We start from the raw sequence: 23,327 nt of genomic DNA on the forward strand, positions 1-23,327 counted from the left end.
TCGTTAATAAATAAGTAATAATTAATATTTATTCTTTTAATATCGAAAAGCCGATAAATAATAGGCTCCAGCGTTTTAATATAGTGCGGGTTATTAACGAAGCTATTACCGCCGAAAATGCGCGTTAACCGGTCGAATTAAAAACTAAAAAGATCGAGACGCTAAAAAATAGCCGGCAGGTTAAAAATTTAAGGGTTACGATACTTAGTATAAAAGTTACCACCGGTAATTTAATTAAAAAGTTACTATAAAAAAAGCTCGGTAAGAGTATTAATAATTTAACGGTTCGAATCGGCCGGTTAAAATAGGAAAAAGCCGGTTTAAAGGTAAATCTAAAGAAAATAAAAGCTAAAAAAAAAGGAAGGTCGATAAAGACCTTAATAAAGGCTTTATTTATATAGTAAACATTAAAAAGGTTTAAGAGGACATTAAAAAAAGAAGGCTAAGAAAAAAGCCGAAAAGGGGCGCCGGTAAAGTAATGGAAATTAATATAAATCGAGCTAGTAATGAGGGTAACTCTATTATAATACGTACAAGCCGAAATAAACCTTAAAATATAGTATATATTACTTAATTAACCTATCTATTAATATTGTTGTTAATTTTTATATTTATTTTAGGGGGGTCAGTGAGGGGGGGTTAGCCAGAGGGGGTTGCATCTTAGCGGTTGGCATGACAGGCACGAGCCAACGAAAATAAAGCTCGTTGGAAAAGTTCCTCACGGGCGGCCAGTAATGTTGTATCCTCGCCAGGATCTAGGGGCTTGCGCGTAAAGCCCACAAAATCTATCAAATTGATGAAATTTACCATTGGAGCCCATGGCTTGTCGAGCATCTCCATCTCAAATAGGGATTTGTTGGATGCTTGGAGAAAGAGGAGCTTAAGTTGCTCTTCCAGAGCCTCCTCAATGGTGCCGGAGCGTATGATGTCCATTCTTCGAACAGCTTCGTTTTCCGTCGATTCAGGGACGCGTAGATTCGAATCGACTGATGAGAAACGAGACGGGACGCGTGAGAGCAGGCGCATACTGCTTGAAGAAACGGTCAAGTCTCTCCACTTGGATAAGAGCTCCTTGTTGGCTGAAGAGACCAGAATCGAGGAAGGCACTGGAGATGTTAGCTGAGAATACCTGGGGGCAGTACCTTTACGACATACGTTTTAGAGACTGCACTGGGGAGATGAGCCACGGCATGTTTCTGGGCCAACTCGTGGGGGACATAGTAGTATCCCTTGGGGTATAGACGGTCACCAAATACCCGGGGGGTGTCTTTGGCCGAATGGCTTCCACAATCGGTCAGCAACCAAAAAGGCGATGGAGGCATTTGAACGTACTAATACCAGTAGACCATGCACTTTGCGAGTATCTTCCAGTTTCTTTCGTGACCTTCGACGGGTCCAAAAGTGTCCCATCTAGTCTGACATTGCTGCTGGTCTTGCCAATTCTGTGCCTTTCGGCGATCTGGTAATCGACATATCTCCATAGGGGTCCTGCTTCTCCCTTCGGAGCCTTCTTACGAACACGCCAAGTGTTCGTTAGACGACGGCTTAGTTGATGCTTCCTGTTTGGAGTCAGAAAATGTACATGATGCACCACCCTGGGTCGGGGACCTGTGCGTTTTATTGGCCAGAGCCGCAGTTGCAAAGCTGACTGCAGAGGCAATGCTGCTGTGCGCCTCCATGGGAGGGGTCTACTGGAGCTTATTCGTTCGCGCCGGTATCCGAAAGTGACGCCTCACGATGTGCGCCCGACCATCTTCGTCATGGGCGCAATGCCCTCTTTCGAGCCTGCCTTGAGGCAGACAACATCGAGGGCACGTATGTAGGTTCTTGGGACGCAATCATTTCCGGGATATATCTATCTAGGTGTCTTCCCCTTTGGCAAAGACAACCGTCCAACATCGTTCTGGGTGCGTTGTTTTGTGTTGCTCAACTCGCTCATGCAACCAATCATATACCGCCATTATTAGTACCAGACACACATGCAGCCTCTTACGGTACGTGTCTTGCTGGGTTACACATACATTATTCAGCTTGCCATCGCGAATCTCGAGACGTACTGCATACATGCTGAAATAGCCCTCCTGGTATCTCGGCCGCCCTGTTCCAGTCCACAAACGAGGATCAAATGGAGATTACCACTGAGGCCATCATTGCGATTGTCGGTGTCATCGTCACCCTACCACCCACTTTCTTACTCGCGTGGAAACTGCTTTGTCGTCGGGGACACGAGAAGAAGCGAACACGTGAGAGCCCAACAGTCGTAGCATTGGGGGACATTCAGAGACTAACACCCATTCTGGCAGCCGTCGACGACATCGACCTTCCCCAACACCAGCCGCCATTCTCGGCCGTCGCAGAGTCGCCAACGGGAGGCCAGATGGAGTATCTGTGTGCTCCGGCTCCTTTTGGCAACAAGGCCCGCCCATCGCATGGCGCGACCGGTGCCAGTGTTGTCATTTCCCTCCAGGTTCGCATGGGCTCTGATAGCAGTTACCGATAGGACGAATGTGTAGCAGTAGTTTCGATTGATTTGAGGTAGTCGAAGTGTGTTGTACGAAATGGATGAGAATGGCCCACGGCATCGCATTCCTCATTATGTATTAAGAACCCCAAATGAAGATGGAAACAACACAAGTCCTTTCGTTCCTGGTTCCATCAACACTTCGTTACAATGGGAAGCCAAAGCTGACCTAATCCATCTGGTAAGATACTGCGGATCGGCAGCACTATTCCGGGCCGTATTGGCGAGGTAGAATCAACTCCCGAGAGAATCTATATAATCCGATTGGACCCTTTTCTGTAAGCTAGCCCATGTTGGAATAGCGACAGTATTGGTTTTAGGGACGCCAAGAGTCATCATCTGGCCTATCAGCACTAGATATCTTGGTGATACTTCTACTTGGTATCACGGCTGATCATGGGCCTGAAAGAGGAAGAAAGTGAGAACCGACGGCTTGGTTCCGATGCCGGCTAGCCGCATGATCTCGCACATGGCAGAACCCAAAACGCAAGACACCTCGTCCCACGCATGCAGTGGAACATTCTTTTCTTCTCAAGGTTTGGTTTAATGCTACTACTGTAACCGGAGTAACTCAGGCCGACTCTATTATTTTAAACCAATATACCGGGACAGGGAAGTCAAAGACTTGCGAGTAGAACCCCAGTGAATGCAGCAGAAAATGAGCTGAGGGGAGAGCAGCCGAGACTCGGAAAGTTCTACTGCGTGCAATATTCGTTCAAAACTTGGACACGGCCAGCCTCCGTACCCCGGCGTCCTCCGCAATTCCAAGGGTCCGCAGAATTTTCCACCGAGGCACACGATCAGGATTTTTTTTTTTTTTTTTTTTTTTGCGGGGGAGGAAGTGAGTTTACCCGCAAACCACCACGAAATAGGAGACTCCGCGAACGGGATGTGGATCCGCATCGTGCGGGGTGATCCCGGGGTTGGCTTGGCCGGGGTAATGGGGCTAGTGACCTAGCATCTTGGCATCTCGTGACGGTGAGTGACCTGACTCGTGGAGAAAGGTCTTGGCGTTTTTCCTTTTGAATGTAACATCATACACCACATGGTGGCATGAGAAATGTACGTAATGAGAGGAGGAAGATGGAGACTGTATGCAGGCACGTATGCAGTGCCCCTTGATATAAAGTGGCCGGGAGGGAAAGCTTTCTTCCCCTTCCCCCTTCCCTCGCGAATCGTGAACCTCTCTGTCGTTCCTCTCTCCGCCCTTATCCCCTTACCTCCTTCATACTTCGAAGTCTGAGGAGAAACTCGCCCATCATGGCCGAAAAGGTGGTATCAGCGCCCCAACACATTGGCGATGCCGACGACTCGGTCAACATCGAGAAATCCCACGGGGCCACCCTTGCGGCGCAACAGCGAGTCGATGCCGCTGTGAAGACGAGATGGTCGTCCATCACATCGAACCCGAAGCTGATATTCATCGCCCTCTTCGCATCGTAAGTTTGGAGTCAGAAAGAGGGGTATTCCCTTCTTGGCGGGAAAAGCATCGCGAGCATATGGACTGACCGGCATACAGCTTCGGAGGTTTCGAGTATGGATACCAACAGGGCATCCTGTCGCAGTCACTCGTCATGGCCCGGTTCACGGAGAACTTCCCGACCGTGGTGGCCTCGTCGACGGCGACGGGCTGGCTCACGTCGATCCTGCAGCTGGGCGGCATCGTCGGTTCGCTATCCGCCGGGCTGGTGGGCGAGATCTTCTCGCGCAAGTACGCCATGTTCTCGGGCTGCTGCTACACCCTGCTGGGCAGCTACCTGTACATCGGCGCCACCGCGGGCAACCCGGCCCTGCTGTACGCGGGCCGCTTCCTCACGGGTCTCGGCGTCGGCACCTTCAGCGGCGTGGGCCCCTTATATAATGCCGAGATCGCCTCGCCCGAGACCCGCGGGTTCATTGTGAGCTTTTACCAGTTCGCCACCATCCTGGGCATCATGCTCAGCTTCTGGATCGGGTACGGCTGCAACTTCATCGGCGGCCCCCACGGCCAATCCGACCTCGCCTGGCGCCTCCCGTCCATCATCCAGGGCATCCCCGCCGCCCTGCTCGCCGTGGGGATCTGGTGGATGCCCTTCTCGCCCCGCTGGCTCGTGAAAGTCGGGCGCGACGAGGAGGCCCAGAAGACGCTGGCCTGGTTGCGCAAGCGCGACATCGACGACGACGAGGTCCGCGCCGAGTTCCTCGAGATCAAGGCCGAAGCCCTGTTCGAGCAGCGCGACTTCGTCCGGCACTTCCCCGACCTCGAGGAGGTCCGGGATGACCGGACGGGGCAGTGGATGGCGGTCTTTAAGAGGGAGATTTATGGATACGTGCAGATTTTCCGGACGTGGGATAACTTTAAGCGCGTGGCGACGGCTTGGCTGGTCATGTTCTGGCAGCAGTGGAGCGGCATTGATGCGAGTAAGTTGATTTAAAGCCCTCCCCCTTTCAAAGCATGACACTTGCTGATCGATGACCTACTCTTCCAGTCATCTACTACGCCTCCAACGTCTTCCAGAGCTTCGGCTTCTCGACGGGCACCATCGCCCTCCTGGCCACGGGCGTCACGGGCTCCGTCTTCATGATCAGCACGCTGCCGGCCATGTTCCTCATCGACCGGCTGGGCCGCAAGACCATGCTCCTGAGCGGCTCCGTCATCATGTTCGTCAGCATCCTCTCGGTCGGCATCATCGTCGCCAAGTTCCGCCACGACTGGCCGAGCCACATGGACGCGGGCTGGGCCGCCGTGGTGCTGATCTGGGTCTACATTGCGGGCTTCGGGTTCGGCTGGGGGCCGGCTAGTTGGGTATGTCACTTCTTCTTTTCTTTTCTTTCCTTACTCTCTCCCCCTCCCCCACCACCAAAGTCAAATATGTACTGACATCCATCTCTAGGTCGTCGTCTCCGAGATCTTCCCCCTCTCGATCCGCGCCCGCGGCGTCTCCATCGGCGCCAACTCGAACTGGGTCAACAACTTCGCCATCGCCTTCTTCGTGTCGCCGATGCTCGAGGCCTGGGCGTGGGGCACTTACATCTTCTTCGCCGTCTTCCTGGTGGGCGGCTTCGTCTGGGTCTGGCTCGTGCTGCCCGAGACCAAGAACGCGACGCTCGAGGAGATGGACCGCGTGTTCGGCAGCCACACGGGCGCCGAGGACGCGGCCAACTTGGCGCTGGCGCAGCGGGATGTGGGACTGTTGGATTTCGTGGTGGAGCGGGAGAGGAGGAGGGGTAGGATGGTGGAGGAGGATTAGTAGGGGAAGGAGGTAGACAGTTCTGTGGTGGTCAGGGGCTGGCTGCATTGTCGTGGACACTATTTGGCCCAGGTAGCTCTTTCTAAATGGTACCGATCAATGATATGTCTAGATATTAGATCACATAGAACAATTTCTGGCCCCGAATAGCCGTGAAAGACCGGGCTAAACTCTTCACGTTTCTCGATAACTCTTGTCTTCCTAGAAACCCCTATTCGGCCCCCTTTTGACCCTGCACGGACCATGTTTGAGACGAACTTGGCACCAAAAAGTCAAAACCACCAAGAAGTGGGATGTCACGAATGCACTCACTCACAACCATTGACCGACCCTTTCCAAAGCGAACACATCAGATTATGACCCAATTGAAAGGACGGCATAACAACGAATCAAATTCATGACTAATATACTCAATTAAATTCCATCCTCCATTTTTTCACGAGTTCCCCAACCCCCCACGCAATCCCATCAACAACGATGGCGTCACCACCCCCAACCATGCGCGCCTGGACCGTAACCCAAACCGGCCTGACCCTAGACCCGCACCGCCCGGCGCCGTCCACCACAGCAGCCGCAGCCGCAGCGGTAACGGGCAACAACCTGCTCCTGCGCGTGCTCTACGCGGGCCTCAACCCGGCCGACCTGGCCCTCATGGCGACGATCCCGTCCTGGCTCCCGTGGCGCCGCAACCCGCTCGCGGGCCTCGACTTCGTCGGCGAGGTCCTGGCCGCTGGTCCCGGGGCATCATCGTCGGAGGTGGCGAAGCCGGGCACGCTGGTGTGCGGCGCGCTGGGGGTGCGGCAGGTGTTCTTCGGGGCGGGGACGCTGGCGGAGGTGTTGGTGGTGCCGGCGGATCTGGTCGCGGCGGTACCGAAGCAGCTGCTTGGGTCGCCGAGGGCTGCGGTGGGACTGGGGGTTACGGGGCAGACGGCGGCGTTGGTGCTGCGGGAGGCGGAGGCGGAGGCGGAGGGGGTGGGGAGGGTGGGGAGGGTGAAGAGGTGGGATGGAGTGCGGGTGCTGGTAAACGGGGCTAGCGGTGGCGTGGGGTCGGTGCTGGTGCAGGTCCTCAAGGCGAGGGGGGCGTACGTGGTTGGGGTCTGCTCGGGGATGAATGCTGAGATGGTGCGGAGGTTGGGGGCCGACGAGGTGAGTTTCTTGGGATGCGATTACCTACCTGTTGGTGCAATCTGGAAGACTCCTTTCTAACGCGTGAGATGCAGGTGATTGACTACACGGCACATCAAGACTTGTACAGTTTCATCGCCGAGTCCACGCAAGATCACAGGCTGGATCTAGTGGTCGACTGCGTGGGCGACAGCGAGTTGTACACCCGAAGCCCCAGCTACCTCCGCCCCGATGGAAGGTTCCTGAGCATCGTGGGCGGAAAATCGCAAGGCATCTACCCTTTCCTCATGCATCAGATCCGACCGGTCATTCTGGGGGGCACGCCGCGCAGTTACAAGATCCTCGGCATGGGCCCTTCGGGGGCAGGCGCCCGGGAGGTGGCGGGTTGGATCGAGAAGGGCGACCTTAAAGAGGTCATTGTTGATTCGGAGTTCACGATGGACGAGGTCACGACGGCGTACGAGAGGGTGGCTTCGAAGAGGGCGAAAGGGAAGGTGGTGGTTAGGATGAGCGAGTGAGAGACGGGACGAGGGCTACGACGCGAGGAAGCAACCTAAGGAAGGTCGATCTGTCCAAGGAGAAGATGAAGGACAGATAAGAACCTCCTTAAAGAGTCTGTTGGCAGATCATGACATTAAGCTTCGGGGTAAGGTTCCGGGACGCTTCATGCCTTCGCGTGCCTACCCTCTGGCGTTGATGTTCGTTGGGCAAGACGGGCTTTGGAATACGACAGCCAGTAACTCCCACAAGATCGCTCGTTCTGCTCTCGCCAAATCCCAATCAATGAAAAGCTGCAAGAAAGAATGGCAACTCGTGCTTGTAGGTGGGCGTCTCTAGACAGGTGGTTGGGCGACAAATTGGAAGTCTAACGGGTATGTTGACTGCAAGCGACACCGAGTCATTTGGCACTTGATCCAACGACCGTCATTGCCAATCGCAGCTTTTCATTATCATCAGAAAATCCTGACCGGCAGAAATTCTAGACCTTCGCTCGCTCGCTGAACTGAGCAAACATATCGGGTGTTTCGCAAATGTTGGCTCCTGGATTTGACGGACGTCAGTCGAGTAGGTAGGTAATTCGAGCCGCCTAGTAGAAGAAAACTCGACATGCGACAAAACAACCAAAAGAAAAAAACACACGGGTCGCGCAAGTGTCTTGGCACCACCACTCTGTAAAAGATTAAGTTTATTAGACTGTTAGACTGTTACTAGGTTACGAGATCAAGCCTTTTGTGGCATCTCGGAACGGAACTTGACGCTGTCGCTGTGGGCGGAATGGACAGCGAGGCTCCAATTCGCCTCGCCTTGGCCAACTTGGCATGCGATGTTTAAATGAACGAAACCTGTGATCAGATATCGCCTCAACATCTTTCAAAGGTTCAGATGGCATTTTGGGGATCATTTCGATTCGACTAATATGTAGCACGGGCAGAAATACGAGGCCAACCTAATCGTTTCCATCGTCTCAATGACTCGGGCGGTTTACAGTGTCCTCTTTCCCGGGCACTAACTAGGGCTGTACCTCCAGGCGAGTTGCACCAATGCCTCGATTGGGCCATTCGCGACCATCAGAGGATGTTACATGCAATTGGTCATTAATGAAATCTATCTGCCAGCACCTAACCTCCAATTGGGTATTCAACTGCCATATTCAATTGCGTGCTCGGAGTTTTGATCTGTTTCCATCTACCAAATGCAACCCGGGTGTCATAGCTGGTCCTCTTAATGTTTCCTCCCTCTGCTAGCCTGTTTCTTGTCGTCGCCTCAGCACGCCTCTGCGCGCGCCGACCCCAGCGTGGGGTTGCATGCCAAGCCGATTCTGGTGGGCGATTTGTAACACCTTCGGCCATCTTTGCCCCTCGATACATATCCCCATTGCTCAAATGGGAAGGATGAATCTCCGGCCGACTGCACGCGACCGTGTTCATCTTTCCTCGCGGTACTAAATATAGCTCCATTGTCTTGGGCAGCTTGCAGCTCCAGGCCCCGAAAGGCCCCAAGAGCGGCCGGGCGATCCCACACCTTGGCCGAAAGCTGAAGCTCGCCAAGACCCTCTCCCGAAACACCACCAGGGAGCATCAAGGGCCATGTTTGTTCAAACTTGGCTTCGAGCCCAAGCATTCTGGTATCGCGCTTGCAGTCGAATCGGGGCCTCGACTCCAATTGCCATGTTAAAAGAAGCTTGGTATATCTTCTTCGTCTCTTCTCCTCCTTCTCTCTTCCTTTCCTTTTTGGAGTTATCTTGCTGTCTCTTCAACTCTTTACTCTTTTACCATATAATTCCTCGGCTTGAGCAAACGTGCCAGGTGCACCATTTCTATTCTTTTACTCCTCTTCAGATCTGGTCATCTGCGTTTTCCCGTCTACCTAAACCTAATCAATACCCTCCCTCCCTCTCTCCCAACTACTACCCCCTCAACTCTACCAACATGTACGCCAGAACCGCCATCGCCATGGTCTTCGCGACCTTTGCCACGTTCGCCGCCGCCGCCCCTTTGAACATCAACCTGGGTGCCTACTCGCCTGCCCTGGTAGTCGGTGATGGTGCGCTCACATTCGAAGGCGCAGAAGGGAAAGCGGAAGGAGCAGCGGCTGTGGGCGAAGGCATTGCCAGCGAATAGGTGGACGACGTCTCTTGTTTGACTTATGCACATGTGCAAGCAAGGTAAGCAAACCCCTAGCAACAGAACGCGATGCCTATTGGAACTATTCATATAGCTAACGCATCACCACTTCATCAGGTCAGAAACGACACTGCTTGAGGAACTTCTTAGCTGCCGATTGGCTTGAAGCCCTCTGCCGCTACAATTGCCACCATGCGCGTTGTTGTTGGACGCTGATACCAACGGCCACAGTGGGGCATCAGTCACTGGGCCAGTGCAATTGAAGACCGGACTGTTGATTCTTCTCAGAGAGCTACGACATTATACCAAATACACGTAATAGAGAGATGCATAGGGTTGATTGAATGATTACCACGGAGGCCACAAGATACCAAAATCCATCGGAGTTAGTGGTGAGGAAACCAGATGGCAGCTTGAGCTGGTGCTTGTTTTTTCAAACTCAAGCGCCCCAGCGTCGCAACGCCAAGGATTTGCCAAGAATAGAAAACTGTTCCAAGCCGTTTCATCGCCCATCTTTGACCCCAGTATCTCCAATCAACGAAACGTAAAAGATTGTCTGCCCGTCGCAGCTATCCCGCCTTGCAGAGCCGCATGGAAGAATCTAGACCAACCACAGTTTGACCGTCTCAGAAGTGTGCACAGCTGGCTGGGTTCGGAAAAGCGTGGCCATCCCAGGAGATGTACAAAAGGCAGTAATCTTCCCGGGTAAAAATGCAAAAAACATACAACACCGAGGATTCCCAGGTCGTCACCGACCCTAGTACTAATTCGGCTCTCTAAGCTCTTGTCTGGGGGGAGAGCGGACGCCGACCTTGTGCAAGAAAGTGTTCCAGAAACGGAAGACGCAGCACCGCCGCACGGATCATGTAAAAAGGCTTGGAATTGAAGCAAAACGGACCAGAACGGTGCTTAGCACCGTATCGTGCTATTTACAGTCCCCTGATTTCTCCACCCTTTCTGTTTGTACCTTCGCTTCGTAGGCCTACCTAGTGAATCTAATAAGACCTGGAGGGCGGGCAATAAAGGCATGCCGAGAATGGGCCCAGCAGCCAACCAAAGTCATAACTGGAATGTTTTCCAAACCGTTGCTTCGGCCGAGTCGTCTCGTCTGATCCGACCACGCCCTGACCGAGTCAGCTAGGCCACCCTGCGTTGCAACAAGGATCTTGTTCGAAAACCACTGGAACTCGTCGACGCCCCGGATTAGCTTAAAGCATGGTCGCCATCTGACGATTTCGGAACAAGATGCGGTACACACTCAGAATGACGAGCGGGTATGTCGCGGCATGAGGATGTCTTGTTACAGATGATCACTCCAAAGTATTCGAACATGTCGGCACAGATTTCTACTTGTATAAGCGTCATGCAGAAGACCCCAAGAGGTCTATAGCTATCGTTGCGAGCGTTCCGTCCCTCATCACACGATATACTGCCCCGGTAAACGAGCCCACGGTCGGTGCCTTTATACCGTTCATTCTACACTCACTTTCAAACGCATGCGACGGAGGCGTGGACAAATTTCTTGTCGCCAGTAAAGGAACCCTCAGCGTATGGCGTACATACGTATAGATCACCCTCGACGCTTTTCCAAGGACAGAAGACGCATCGCCATGGACCAGGTAAGCATCTCTATGTGCGAGCCACGCGCGCTGTATAGAGACACTAAAGGAATCGGTGAAGCTGTTCAACCGGGCAATACTTATGTCAGCAGATTTGATGCCGGAGTGACCCAGGAGGGTTGAATGCATAGACATGGCGACCTCGATGAACCGACCCTGAGAGTCCATGCCAGCTGTCGCATCGAAAGATAGCAAGAGGCGAGACCAGAGCAACGTGGGTAGTTGATGGGCACCTGTCATATTGGGCGTGCCAGATTGGTCTCCGTCGCGATGGTTGATTGATAGATCCGGCGGCGTCTGTACCGCACGCGAACTCGGGGCCTCGCCATCCAACGAGGGAGTCGCTTCCCTGTCAACCGGGAAATGTGCTGCCACCAATTCGAAGAAATGGGGTTTGTAGGGCTCCAGAAATTGAAGGTGCATGGCACGAAGATCCAAAGCCTGGCAGACAGCGATCATATGTGCTGCCATCAACTGTGCAAGAACCTCATTCGCAGTATTGGTATAGCGAGCTGACACAAGAGCCAGAGAATTCAGTGACTGATTTCCCATTTCTGCTGTCAGCATATGATTCATGGGATGAGCCAGGAATCCAAGCTCAGCAGTTAGCGCTGCGATATTAAGATCCGTACCTTTGAAGATGAAAGAGAGGTTCGGGTCCTCAGCAACGAGATTCGGGGGAGACCTCTATTTGTTGACAGATTAATAAGTTCGGTACACTGAGAGAAGAGCATGCGGCCGACGCCTTGGATACCCTGCCTAGACTTTTCCATTGCTGATGTTACTGCCTTGGCTTGGAAATTGCCACCATGCAGAAACTCCCCTCTTTCGTCACTAGGGGGTTGTCGGTCGCAGAGTTGCACTCAATGGATATCTGCTGGTGAGCAAGAACGAGATCTTCCAGGATAGGACCGAGCCACTGTGGGCTAGTCCGAATAGCATATCGATCTTGTCATAACGCGGAATTGGCTCCATCGTTGACTTTGGTGAGCTTAGAATCTGCCAAGAATGCGAGGATGTTTCGTGCCACTTCTGCCTTAAGCAGGTGTTAGCTCCTCTCAGGAAATAAGCTGCTATGTCGTGAAAGACTCGGACGATTCACCTGTCCAGGATGAGGTCGGGTCTGGGAAAAGAATGTGTGGAAGCTCTCTGTGGTTCCGTGCAAGCCCTCGACGGTCATGGCAGTAAGAATCTGGGCGAGAAAAGCGAGACCATGGGTATCATAGAGGACCAAAGCACCCACAGCAGCCGATATAGCTGTCCCATTCGTCATGCCCAGCCCTTCCTTTGCCTGTATTGCCACTGGATCTGACTTGGACTCCATGAAAGCAGTGTCTACATACACGCCTTGGTGCTTCTTGGACAATATACGGATCGTACATTTACCTTGAATAGCGCCCGTGATATAGGAGAGAGGGCTAAGGTCACCTGAGCTACCGCGAAGAGGCATCATTGGTATAATGTTATGTGTTAAGAGGTCCTGCATTAGTTCGACGATGACCGGCCTCACAGCCGAGTGCCCAGAGATCAGGGAGTTGATTCGTATGAGGATTGCTGCACGAGCCCACGAACGAGGCACGCATGACTCTACGTTATATGTACGTAGTCATTATAGCCCAGCTCGTAACATAGAGAACACCTAGAAGTAGGGGATAGACGTCGTTAAAGCTGTAATCTGGAGACATAATAGTGGCGAAGCTATAATGAAGCTGCTTCTCGATTAGCGAAGGGACTAGGTCGTTGTTGCCGAGGACGTTGTCAAGGCTGCAGCTGGGAATTAAGAGCTCGGTGAAGCCACACACACTCTATTACTGGTGCGACGAGCTAACGAAGAGCCAAGTTAGTAGACCATATAATTGAATGTTCCCCTCATACTGTAGGCAGAAGACTGAAATGGATGAGTTTCGTGGTGGCATCGACTTCCCGCTCGTTTGCGAGATGCCTAACAAGCCCAGAAGATTACGTTGGGTTACCGGCAGTAACACTTTTGGTTATGGCTTCGTAATTTGACTAGATCGACCAGGATGATGCTAAAACTATTCAGTGCCTCTTATCTCAACGACTTAGATACCATTAAACCCCATAATATTCTTCCTTACTTCGTTCCCAACCAAGAAAACCCCTCGAGTACGGCTCTCTGAGCCCCTTTTTCATGCTGTCCTCCTGTTGACCTTACCCGCCCCATCCATATACAACTCCCTCAGCTTAGCCTTCCATTTATCAACTGAGATCCACTTCCTACCATCCGCCGCCTGTTGGGGTAGCGGGACGCTATTCTTATTAATTGCGGCCCCTCCGTTTTCTGCTGCCGCCTCCCGAAGCGCCGGGGCTGGGTCCCACGCGGGGATGACAAGATGTTCGTGGTTGCAGCGACACTCAAGGCTGACGCCTTCGTGGAGCTCGCCGCGCATCAGGCGCTCGTAACATCCCTGACACAGTTGCTTCGTGCCCACGCAGCCAGCGCATTCGTACATGACCACATCAACAACGGTCCAGTGGACGCCGCAGCCAACGCAGCCCACCATCCAAGTCGGCTCCATGGGTTTCTTGGCCAAAGTAATGGAAGAATCTTTACTGAAACTCTCGCTATCTTCTTTCTTTATGACAGGTTGCGGGCTGGCCAGCTTGAGTAATTCTGAAGGGGGAGCTTGCGGCTCAAGCAGCTGCAATCCATTTGTGCCTGAGTCACTAGTTTCGGCTTCGTAGCACTCGGTGCACCATAACGCCAATTGGTAAGGTCCCAGGATGCCGCGCAGGACGAGCTGATAGTCATCTTCATGCGAAACTCTATCTTTAATACAGTGATAACGCTTGACGAGCACCTACAATGGAAAACATCCAAATCATTTCATATTCTAGATGGCGTCTTTAGCTCACGCGATTCACCACATCATCTACCGGAAGGAAACGGACGGTTTGGGCTGGGACAACATCTGCCTATGCGTCATCGATACGACAAAGTACTCGTCCAGGATTTGCACCTGATGGGGAAGTTCTTCTACATCGTTCCTGGCAACGAGTGGATCGAAGTGCCAGGCAGAAAGACAACATAAAGCACCAAGGCCTTAAGGACCTACACGACTTACGCCGTAAAAGGCACGGTGAGCATCTTCTGTTGAATGAGTATTAGAGTAAGCCCGGAAAACTATCTAGGAGCCTTGTTCTTTCCACGAGATCGAAGCTCTCTTTCTGACGCCAGGCTTTGGGTAGCTCTTTTCTCCATTTGTTTCTCGTTCTCACTCTTTTCGAATCGTTCGAAGCATTCAAGATCATACCTAATATCCTCTTCGATCTGTCTCTTTGACCAAAGCTTCAGCGACAAGTTGATATGAGGTGCGGTGATAGCAAGGCTAAAATCAAATAATCGGCCACCGCGGTAGTTATCTTCCCGAATGTCCATATTATACACCCCCAACTCGTTCAGCTGCTTCAGGTTCGACCTCATGGCGGACAGTTTCTTTCTTCCGCAACTTGACTTGTACGGAATGTAATCCTTGAATATGGCCCGCAATGGATGTTGTTGGTCTTCCGCCTCACGATGCCAGTCGTCGATTCCGAACTGCTCGTAGATTCTGTTTTCAACAGTTTGTGGCAGGAAAGAATAGCCATGGCATCGCACTGCAAGACTGTGGTCCTTCTTCTCCTGTAACAGGAGCCCGAAGGCCCGACATTCGGCGTAGAAAGGATCCAGATGGTAGCGCACAATTCTGTCCGTCAGAAGATGTTCGCCGCCGGGAACAAAAGGTCGTAGGTCCTCGAGGTTGAAGAAGTTGAACTAATTAGTGTTAGCGAGCCGCTTACGGCTTTTATTTCCCTGCAGAACTCACAATCTTCAAGGCGTACCTATTACCGCCTACGTTGATCTGGAATACTCGACTGTGGGGTATATTATCAGAGCTGTTGTCTTGCCGCTTTGGACTTAACAGTCCCATAAACTCGATATTCTCTACATCGCCCTGGAATGGAGGTAATTTGGGTCCTCTGATATCTGGGATCAGTTGTGTCATTGTGGCCCTCATCTTGCAGTTCTCCTGCCGTATCCTTGTGGTTTGGTACGATACAGCATATTTAAGAGGCCTGGCCGATTTCCTATCGACGGGCAAATGGAGAGGGGAATCATCTACCGGCAGATGGAGCGGGGAATCTTGGAACACTCAACCTAGGGTAACATGGCCACCACGCCCAACACTCTGGGACCTTCCATTTTCAGGTTGCGTCATGCGACTTTGCACCAACTGCATTCGGGAATCCGCCGCGATTGGGTTTCATCATGCTGTGGCTGCTGAAGCGTGATTTCATTCGATGCTTGTCCTCGGTGAAAGTAAGTAGGCTGCTGTCCCATACGAGAGTACCGATGAAATCTCTGCTGAGCATTTAAGAGTGGAATCACAGCATCGTAACTGTTCCAGTCATTGATGCGAACCTTGAGTCCTCATCGTCAACCAGTAGGTCTCGGCGCTAACCGTTGATTCGCAAGTCGAATACGTTCCGTTTCTCCAGCCCATATGGCGACCTCCTTTCTAAGTTACCTTAGGCTCCCGAATCCAACAGTCGACTCCAGCGAGTGTAAGGGTGGAGGTAGTTCGTTAGGATCGCATCGATACAAACCGGATGAAGTGAAGCCTTGGGAAGACCTAACGCTGGAGAATCTTGAAAAGACATACAAGGATGTTTTATTGAACACGATGGATAACCCCAAAATTCTCAATGCCAGGGAAATCTCACCGGAGAGATTAGATTTGTATGAGGAGGAGTCTGTCAAGACACTAGCAGAACAATGGAATGAGAAGGTGGTACAGCATGTTTTGCGGGGAACACAGGAACTACTGCACCGCAAGTTACCCGAGGGACCATTTGGCGATGGCCAGATATACTTCAGAAAGAATCACGGGCAGGGACACATTACCAGTCAAAACGTTCGCCCTCAAAAACCTGACTGGTGTGTCTACCAGAAAAAGGATGGCTGGGGCACGAAACCTTGTCCGAATCTTCTCCCCGGAGATATCAAACCGGCCAAGAAATGGAAATCCGAGTGGATCACGTCCTCTGACTCGACTATGAGGAGGAAAGCGGATTTGGTGCTCAATCAGATCACGAAATACATGTATCTTGGGGGCAGGAGGTACGGCTTCATCCTCAGTGAAGAAGAACTTGTTGCAGTGCGACTTTCCATGTTCACCCGAGACACGGAAGCGCTTCAGGAACTGGCCCAGGACGATTCGGCAGCGGCGGCACACATGATCGGCTCATTCCAAGACTTGGACGATAAATCGGACGAGGACTTTGCGGATGCACAGAGACGGCAAGGTAGATATCTCGAGTATTGTGGCATTCCGTGGGATGCCAGTGGAGAAGATAGCTTCACAGTCAACCTAACCTTATGGTGGCTCACGGTACTTGCCATGCAGGATGCCAGCATCAAATCAGTTGGTGATTACACACCACTGAGCTCATTGATCCGAGGACAAAGTCCACCATACGCTCTACCCGTGGCGGAAACTGAGGCCAACCATGAACAATCATCTGTCGGCGACGTACCAGGCAGACTAGAATCCGGCAGTAAAAAGTCGAATAATTTTTCATCAGAAACCCCGAAAGCGACGAAACGCGCTTCACGCCGTTACCAAAGCGAAAGGCAGGAGATCCTTAGCGGCAACAGCTCACTATCGGCCACTCAGGGGGCATTCCAACCACGAGGAAGAGAAGCCAAAATCCCGGACAATCTTTCACCTCTGACGCATCATCTCAATCATCCAAACGAAAACGTCGTCGAGCCTCTGTCGCATTTTTCACAGACACGTCTTCCGCCCAAAGCTCGCAAGCTGCTGACGACTACGCCTTGTCGTTTTCAAAGTAACCTCGTATCAGGAGATACCTCTCCGCACTCCTCAGCGCGTAATTCCGTTTGTTGTCCATGGTGGCTCCCTCTGTACTCCCATTTTCAAGGCCACTGCTAGAGACGGACAGCTGCTTGCCGGGTTGGCGCTGGCCGGATGAAAACGGCTGATTGAATTGGTGCCAAGTGTCAGATGTCATTTGTACTAGCTGAGTTCAGGATGGGGTCATTGATAGTGTTATATTCGTCTCTCTCTTTTTTTCTTTTTTTTGGTTGAATTAGAATCTCTCCTGCCTTTTTGTTTCATACTTAGCTTACCGCCTTCAACCTATATCCAAGCACTTTCTCGCCAAATTGAGAATGACAAACCACGTATGAACACTTCAGGGAAGCCCACTCAATATCTTTACCGGAACATGTTATTGGTGCTTCCTTTTATGACAGACCCACGGTAGGATGCATCCGTGAATCAGGTGCGCGGTCTGCCCAGGTTTCAAACAGGAAAGGCAGGCATTTCATCTCATAGATACGTGACAGGCCTGCATAGAAACCTGAAACCTGCACTTCTATTGATATGGTCTTTCTAGTGATTGTCCGCAGGCGCCACCCAGGCCGGTGGACTACCCGGGATTCACACCCCAAGCGCAGCGCAGAATCGACTACTTTGCCGGCGGAGCGGGCAACGCACAAAGCGAGGACAGTCTCATCCTCAACATATGGACCAAGCCAAACAAGGCCGCCGTCGTACAAAGAAAGCCGGTCCTCATCTTCTTCTACGGCGGACGCTTTACGAACGGGAACACCTGTAGCCTCTTTTACGATGGCCAATCCATGGCGGACGCTGAGGACGTCCTCGTCGTTATACTAAATTACCAAATTAACACCTTCGGCTTTTCCCCGGAGCGTCAGGTGTGCTAGACAACCTCGGTCAGCGCCTCGCCGTGGAGTGGGTCAGAGATAACACCGCGGGCTGCAGGGGAAACCCATTTCGGATGGTGCTCTTCGGGCAATTAACAGGCGGCTTGGTTGCTAACAACTAGGCCTTTGCTTACCTAGATGATCCGATTATCAATAGTCTAATGTCTTATTCCGGTAACGCTTGTAGCTTCTCGTTAACTGAACCCAGTTGCCAGGCCGATAATTGGTACAATGTCAGATGGGATCTGATCAGAGATTCCTTAGACTGCCTGCGAACGAAGAATTGGGTAGACATACTGAAAGCTGTATCGCAAGTACCTGTCGCAGCCAGCGATAACCCAGTGCGGTCCACCCCGGCTTTCTATCCACAGGTTGATGAAGAGCACGTCTTCTCCGACTATGCTAAGCGCTTACATGGCGGGAAATTCACTCGACTTGTAAGTCAGCACATAAATTGAACAAATATACTGAACAAGAGAAAGAGAGCAAGCCCGCTAAGTCGAATTCTCCCCAGCCCTATGTCCTCGGCAATAACGGCAACGAGTAGGGATATTGTGTGGTATTAGTTTATGTGCGCGGCGTTAACGTAACCAAAGCCCAAGGTGAAGAGTTCCTGTTATCTTTTATATGTCCCAACGACTCCTAGGCGCTGAGCCGCCGCATCGCTGGGGTCCCCGTGTGGCAGTACCGCTACTTTGGCGACTAGGATAACACCCGCCTGTATCCGACAAGCGGCGCGCACCATGGCGTCGACCTACACATGGTGTTCAGGAACTCGGGGACCGTAAACAGTATGCCGCCGACCGCGGCGCAAGCGGAGACAGAGAATTCGATGCAGCATCTGAGACCTCGGTTTGCCGCGGATCCCTCCGAGGGGTTGAGCCGCGCCGGGTGGCCGCGGTTGGGCCGGGCACGGACTCTCTGGCGCGATTTGCGTATGGGGAACTCGCTTGGGTGGAGTTTCGTTGACCCTATGGTCTTTTCGGATCAATGCTGAGGCAGCCTTAAGGAGGGGGGGGCAGATTTATCTTCGGACTTATATCTGCAAAGGTACTTGTTTAAAACTAGAATAAATGAATAGAGCGGGCAATAACAACATTAAGACATCTCCTACCTTTGGTCATAATAAATTATATGTAAGCTTTTATATAAGATAAATTATAACTCTTTAAGCTACTACCTTTTTATTACATTATATCGTTACTTATGAATTAAAGAGAAAAGCACGGTTATATAAATTAAATATTAAAGGGCCCTACTGTTACGACCTGGCCTAATTATACGACCCAGACCCACCTTTACGGAACGGCTTGACAATGCCCCGCGGCGCGTACCAGCTAAATGAACCCAAACAGTCCCTCTACGACCAACGCACGACGTGCGCAACCAACATAAAGCCAGAAGAACCAGCACGCAGCCAGGACGGTCACCGAGTGGCCCTCAGCATGCTTCGAGCAGCGTTGGACATGCCTCGAAGCCACCATGACAAGCAGCCACATCACGTGATCACGGATCAGAAGGATCACGACGCGCCCAGTGATCCAGGAGCAACGAGATCACGAAGATCGCAGTGATCCCCGCGGAACGATCCCCCCGATCAATGAAGGAGAGATTGGATATATAGCCATGAATGTTTCCTATGTATTTCATATAGACACTCTCTACTTCAGTGATCAATCTAAGCATCAATCTTCACCCATTGATGAGGCACATGCCTTGACGACCTATTGTGATACTACAAGCCGCGCACCAGCACTTGTTCAAGACCCTATTACTCTATTGCTCTATCGGATAGTGTGATTCTATCATCCGTCCAGATACTTTCTCGCATTGCCAACATAAACCCACGTACGTTCTTGTTGAATAACAGGGTTCTCCAAAGAGCAGGTTCTGAGAGAATATAGAAAACCTTAACGGGTTATCGATCATATTAACTCTCTCATGCGGAGTCCAGGTCAAAAGCCCTAGGACTCTAATCAAAGAGGGATAAAAGGAGAAGAGAAAATCTCTTCTGCAAGGACAGACAGAAGAGAACAGATCACTCTGAACTACACAATATCTGCTTCCATTTGACACACGTGATATCTAACAGTTCTACCAGGTTTCTATTGGACCCCTGATAGGCATCGTTACACCTACCGGGCAGCCCCCCTCGCTCTTAGAGAACAACACCACCGACTACGTAGCAGTCCATACCCTTAGAGTGTAACATTTACGGAGGCGGGTTCAATCGTCGTTTTGGTGGGGCCTTCCAACGCATCCCCCGTTCCTCAACATCTAGCCCCTGCACGAGTGCTCGTCAGACGACCGGGCGGCGCCGCAGAAGTCGTGGCCGGGGTAGTAGACTATGTAGCCCGATAGCAGGTGACGGGTTAGGGTTACGATATGTCGAAAGCTTTATTACGGACAGGTCGATCCGCTTCCACTTTGACGGCAAGTTGTCGGAGAGAATCCAACTCCGCGCCGGTGTACCGTAGGGCTCTCCGCTATCACCGATCCTCTTTATCCTTTATATCACTACTCTATATAAAAAGCTAATAGCTCACGAGCAGCTTATTATTATCGGATTCGTAGACGACACGAATCTTATTGCTATAGAATCGGACCACGCTATAAGATGCCGTAATTTAAAAAGAGCATAAAAAACCTATAACCGCTAGGCACGCACGAAAGGAATGGAATTTAACCTTAAAAAGAGCGAGCTTATCTATTTTATTAGGGCGCGAGAATCTTATACTATTAGCATTCGTATAGATTACTTAATAATACACCGAAAGAGTTAATACGTAAGCACTATAAAGTGTAAGGATTAATAAAATTAGAACAGTAAAGTCCGTAGGTCCGTTATTCTTAAGGGTATCCGTAGCGCGACACGCCCTTATTATATTAATTTAGAGAGTCACTTCGAAATATATTTAAAAAAAATAAGTAATAAAATAGTTATAATCACTTAAATACTAAGGACTTAAAACCCTATTATAATAGTTTTCGAGTTAATTTATATACTCTTTTTTTTCGTCGATAATTAATGTAATAGCTTTATATATTATTACGCGGTTATTTAGTTTAAATACTACGAGCTATTAAATTATTACAGCGTTACACGGCTATTTTTAACCTAAGGTATTTTAAAACTTTACGACGAAGACATTAAACCCCCTCGTAAAACTAATGCTTATTATTTAAACCGTAAACCTTTTAAACGGCCGTACTACGTATCTTTTAAGTTTCTTTAGCATTAATTTTAACGTAATCCACGGTTTAATTAAACACACGGTTTAATTAAACACTTTCTAAGGCCTCGTATAACGAAATATAAATTAATTCCATTATAATGTATTTAATATATTAAAATTAATCGGAATCCTCCTCTTTAAATACTTTTATATTATTTTAATAAATACGCGTATTATGCCCGGGCTCCCCGTAGATTTTACAGCGTCGCGGGCGCTTCTTAAGCCTTTTCGTACGACCACTACTTCGGCGCGATTTATTCTATAATTATCTATTAACCTCCCTTTAAAACTACAGGTCTTTTTTAATTTATATACGAAATAATTGTTTATTTTATAGCCGTTTTTTTTTTCGTACGGCGGCGCCGGCTAAATATTTTATTTACCTCTTATAATACGGTTACTTTACCTTTTAAAAAAACGAGCCGGTGTATAATCTACGTTATATTTTTCGCGATTTAGTTAAGTTTAACGAAAATTAATATCGGAGAGCTATTTTAATATCGCGCGATTCGATTTTTAACGTACTCGGTTTAAAATTAGGCTTTAATTAAATTATTTAGGGTTTTTAAATTTTTTAAAAATAGGTAGGCCGGAAAACGTCCCTAAGAATATTAAAATACGTAGCTTTATATTTAATTATAAAATAATATATTCCGGATCGTACGGGACGAGTCTTATCCCTCGGAAGCCTTTTTATATATTCGAAACGGTGAAAGTCGCTTAGAACGCTTTTAAAAACGCTAATAGGAAGTTTTCTTTTAAGATGTGAGTGATATACGCCCGTATAAAACTTTTAATTTCTTTCCCGTACGCCTTTTTTAACGCACGGAAATAGCCGATATTAAAAGGCTAGAGTTTATACGACAAATAAAAAAGTATATAAAGTGTAATAATCGAGTTATTTTTATAATAAAGTTCGAAATTTATCGAGTAGTAATTTTCGTGGCCGTTTAAAATTAAAAGGCGATAACGACCTTTCGTACGAAACCTAATATATTAATTAAAGTGTTGAATTTAGTTTTCGCTTTTTTTATTTATAATCCAGCTATTTTTAGTAACTGCGATTATTTAATTTTCGGTAATAAGCTGTTTTTATATTAAAAAAAGTGCGTTTTCCCGGAAAAAATAATATACGAAGGAATAACGTAACCGTGTAATTCGACGCCTTAAATTATTATAACCTATTCCCAGTTCTTTTATTATATTACTTTAGGCTTTCCGCGTTAATTAAAGGTAATTATAATTATTTCGAATAAAATTTAGTTTAACGTGGTTTACTATTAAGTGGCCCGTATTATTAAGTGTTCTACCCTTACTATTTCTCGACCTTAATTAAATTTTAACGCGTAATAACTTTATAATTATAATGCTTAATTTAAATTAAAAAGACCGGATCGGTTTAATTATTTAAGCGACACGAAAACCTTTAAATTTATTAAATAAAAGAGATATTATAAAAGTATACGACGTTCTTAAAACCACTTTACGTTACCGAATCCACGGCCGAACCCCACGACGCGATATCCGACACCTACGGTATAAATTAAATACGAATAAAAAGGAGGTATTTCGTAAATATATAATTAATTTAAATACCCGCGGGATATCTCTTAAAATCGCTAATATAAAAGATATAGCTAATTTTTTTATCGCGTCGCGCGACGGCGAGCGCGTTAATAAATACTAGGTTAAGCGCTTTATTAATCGGAACCCGGATTTTAAAACCCGAATAAACCGTTAATATAATTATTAAAGGGCTTTTTATAAAAATTTAAACGTTATTTCCGATTAATTTAAACTGGTTATAAATATTAAGGCTAAATACGGTATCGTTAATAAAGATATATAAAATTTCGACGAGACCGGCTTTATAATAGGTATAATTAAATTAACCTTCGTCGTAATACGCGCCGATCGGCGTGGGAAGGCGAAGTCGGTTTAGTTTAATAATTAAGAATAGTCGACGGCGATTAAATATATTAATTCGTAAAATTAATATATTCTACCGTTCTTAATCGTTTAAGGCTAATATTACTTAACGAACTAGGCCATCGAATACGATTTATCGGGCGATTAAATAATTAAACCGATAATAAAATAAACTTAAACTAAATTAAATACTTCGATAAATATATTAAATCGTAAACGAAGGGTCGCTACCGCCTCTTAATTCTCGACGGCTACGAGAGCTATATTTTAACCGAACTTAAAATATATT

The 23,327-nt window shown here is 49.1% G+C and overlaps 8 protein-coding genes across 8 annotated transcripts; 5 read left to right on the forward strand and 3 right to left on the reverse strand.

Moving 5' to 3' along the window:
- Positions 1-1,760: 1,760 nt before the first annotated feature.
- PG986_014988 (Ubiquitin-like protein) lies at positions 1,761-2,500 on the forward strand (the record flags this gene model as incomplete). The annotated part of the gene is made up of 2 exons (XM_066851210.1): positions 1,761-1,819; positions 2,077-2,500. 2 exons carry the CDS (start codon positions 1,761-1,763, stop codon positions 2,498-2,500), a joined length of 483 nt encoding a protein of 160 aa, XP_066693448.1.
- Positions 2,501-3,781: 1,281 nt separating this feature from the next.
- Positions 3,782-5,751, forward strand: PG986_014989 (uncharacterized protein; the record flags this gene model as incomplete). Its single annotated transcript, XM_066851211.1, has 4 exons — positions 3,782-3,960; positions 4,041-4,921; positions 4,990-5,306; positions 5,395-5,751. 4 exons carry the CDS (start codon positions 3,782-3,784, stop codon positions 5,749-5,751), a joined length of 1,734 nt encoding a protein of 577 aa, XP_066693449.1.
- A 498-nt stretch (positions 5,752-6,249) lies between these two features.
- On the forward strand, positions 6,250-7,394 carry PG986_014990 (uncharacterized protein; the record flags this gene model as incomplete). Its single annotated transcript, XM_066851212.1, has 2 exons — positions 6,250-6,897; positions 6,972-7,394. The coding sequence occupies 2 exons, from the start codon at positions 6,250-6,252 to the stop codon at positions 7,392-7,394; spliced, it is 1,071 nt and encodes a 356-aa protein (XP_066693450.1).
- A 1,246-nt stretch (positions 7,395-8,640) lies between these two features.
- Positions 8,641-8,997, reverse strand: PG986_014991 (uncharacterized protein; the record flags this gene model as incomplete). The annotated part of the gene is made up of 1 exon (XM_066851213.1): positions 8,641-8,997. The coding sequence occupies one exon, from the start codon at positions 8,995-8,997 to the stop codon at positions 8,641-8,643; it is 357 nt and encodes a 118-aa protein (XP_066693451.1).
- Positions 8,998-9,305: 308 nt separating this feature from the next.
- PG986_014992 (uncharacterized protein) lies at positions 9,306-9,716 on the forward strand (the record flags this gene model as incomplete). Its single annotated transcript, XM_066851214.1, has 2 exons — positions 9,306-9,470; positions 9,651-9,716. The coding sequence occupies 2 exons, from the start codon at positions 9,306-9,308 to the stop codon at positions 9,714-9,716; spliced, it is 231 nt and encodes a 76-aa protein (XP_066693452.1).
- A 1,413-nt stretch (positions 9,717-11,129) lies between these two features.
- Positions 11,130-12,605, reverse strand: PG986_014993 (phenylalanine ammonia-lyase; the record flags this gene model as incomplete). The annotated part of the gene is made up of 3 exons (XM_066851215.1): positions 11,130-11,149; positions 11,200-11,806; positions 12,222-12,605. 3 exons carry the CDS (start codon positions 12,603-12,605, stop codon positions 11,130-11,132), a joined length of 1,011 nt encoding a protein of 336 aa, XP_066693453.1.
- Positions 12,606-14,264: 1,659 nt separating this feature from the next.
- Positions 14,265-15,126, reverse strand: PG986_014994 (kinetochore sim4 complex subunit FTA2 domain-containing protein; the record flags this gene model as incomplete). Its single annotated transcript, XM_066851216.1, has 2 exons — positions 14,265-14,894; positions 14,947-15,126. 2 exons carry the CDS (start codon positions 15,124-15,126, stop codon positions 14,265-14,267), a joined length of 810 nt encoding a protein of 269 aa, XP_066693454.1.
- Positions 15,127-15,804: 678 nt separating this feature from the next.
- PG986_014995 (carboxylesterase) lies at positions 15,805-18,842 on the forward strand (the record flags this gene model as incomplete). The annotated part of the gene is made up of 4 exons (XM_066851217.1): positions 15,805-16,884; positions 17,556-17,864; positions 18,089-18,310; positions 18,645-18,842. 4 exons carry the CDS (start codon positions 15,805-15,807, stop codon positions 18,840-18,842), a joined length of 1,809 nt encoding a protein of 602 aa, XP_066693455.1.
- Between the last annotated feature and the right edge of the window lie 4,485 nt (positions 18,843-23,327).

The sequence above is a fragment of the Apiospora aurea genome (assembly GCF_038362705.1).
Source record: "Apiospora aurea strain CBS 24483 chromosome Unknown utg000010l_segment0_segment0, whole genome shotgun sequence".
In the NCBI taxonomy this organism is placed as follows: domain Eukaryota; kingdom Fungi; phylum Ascomycota; class Sordariomycetes; order Amphisphaeriales; family Apiosporaceae; genus Apiospora; species Apiospora aurea.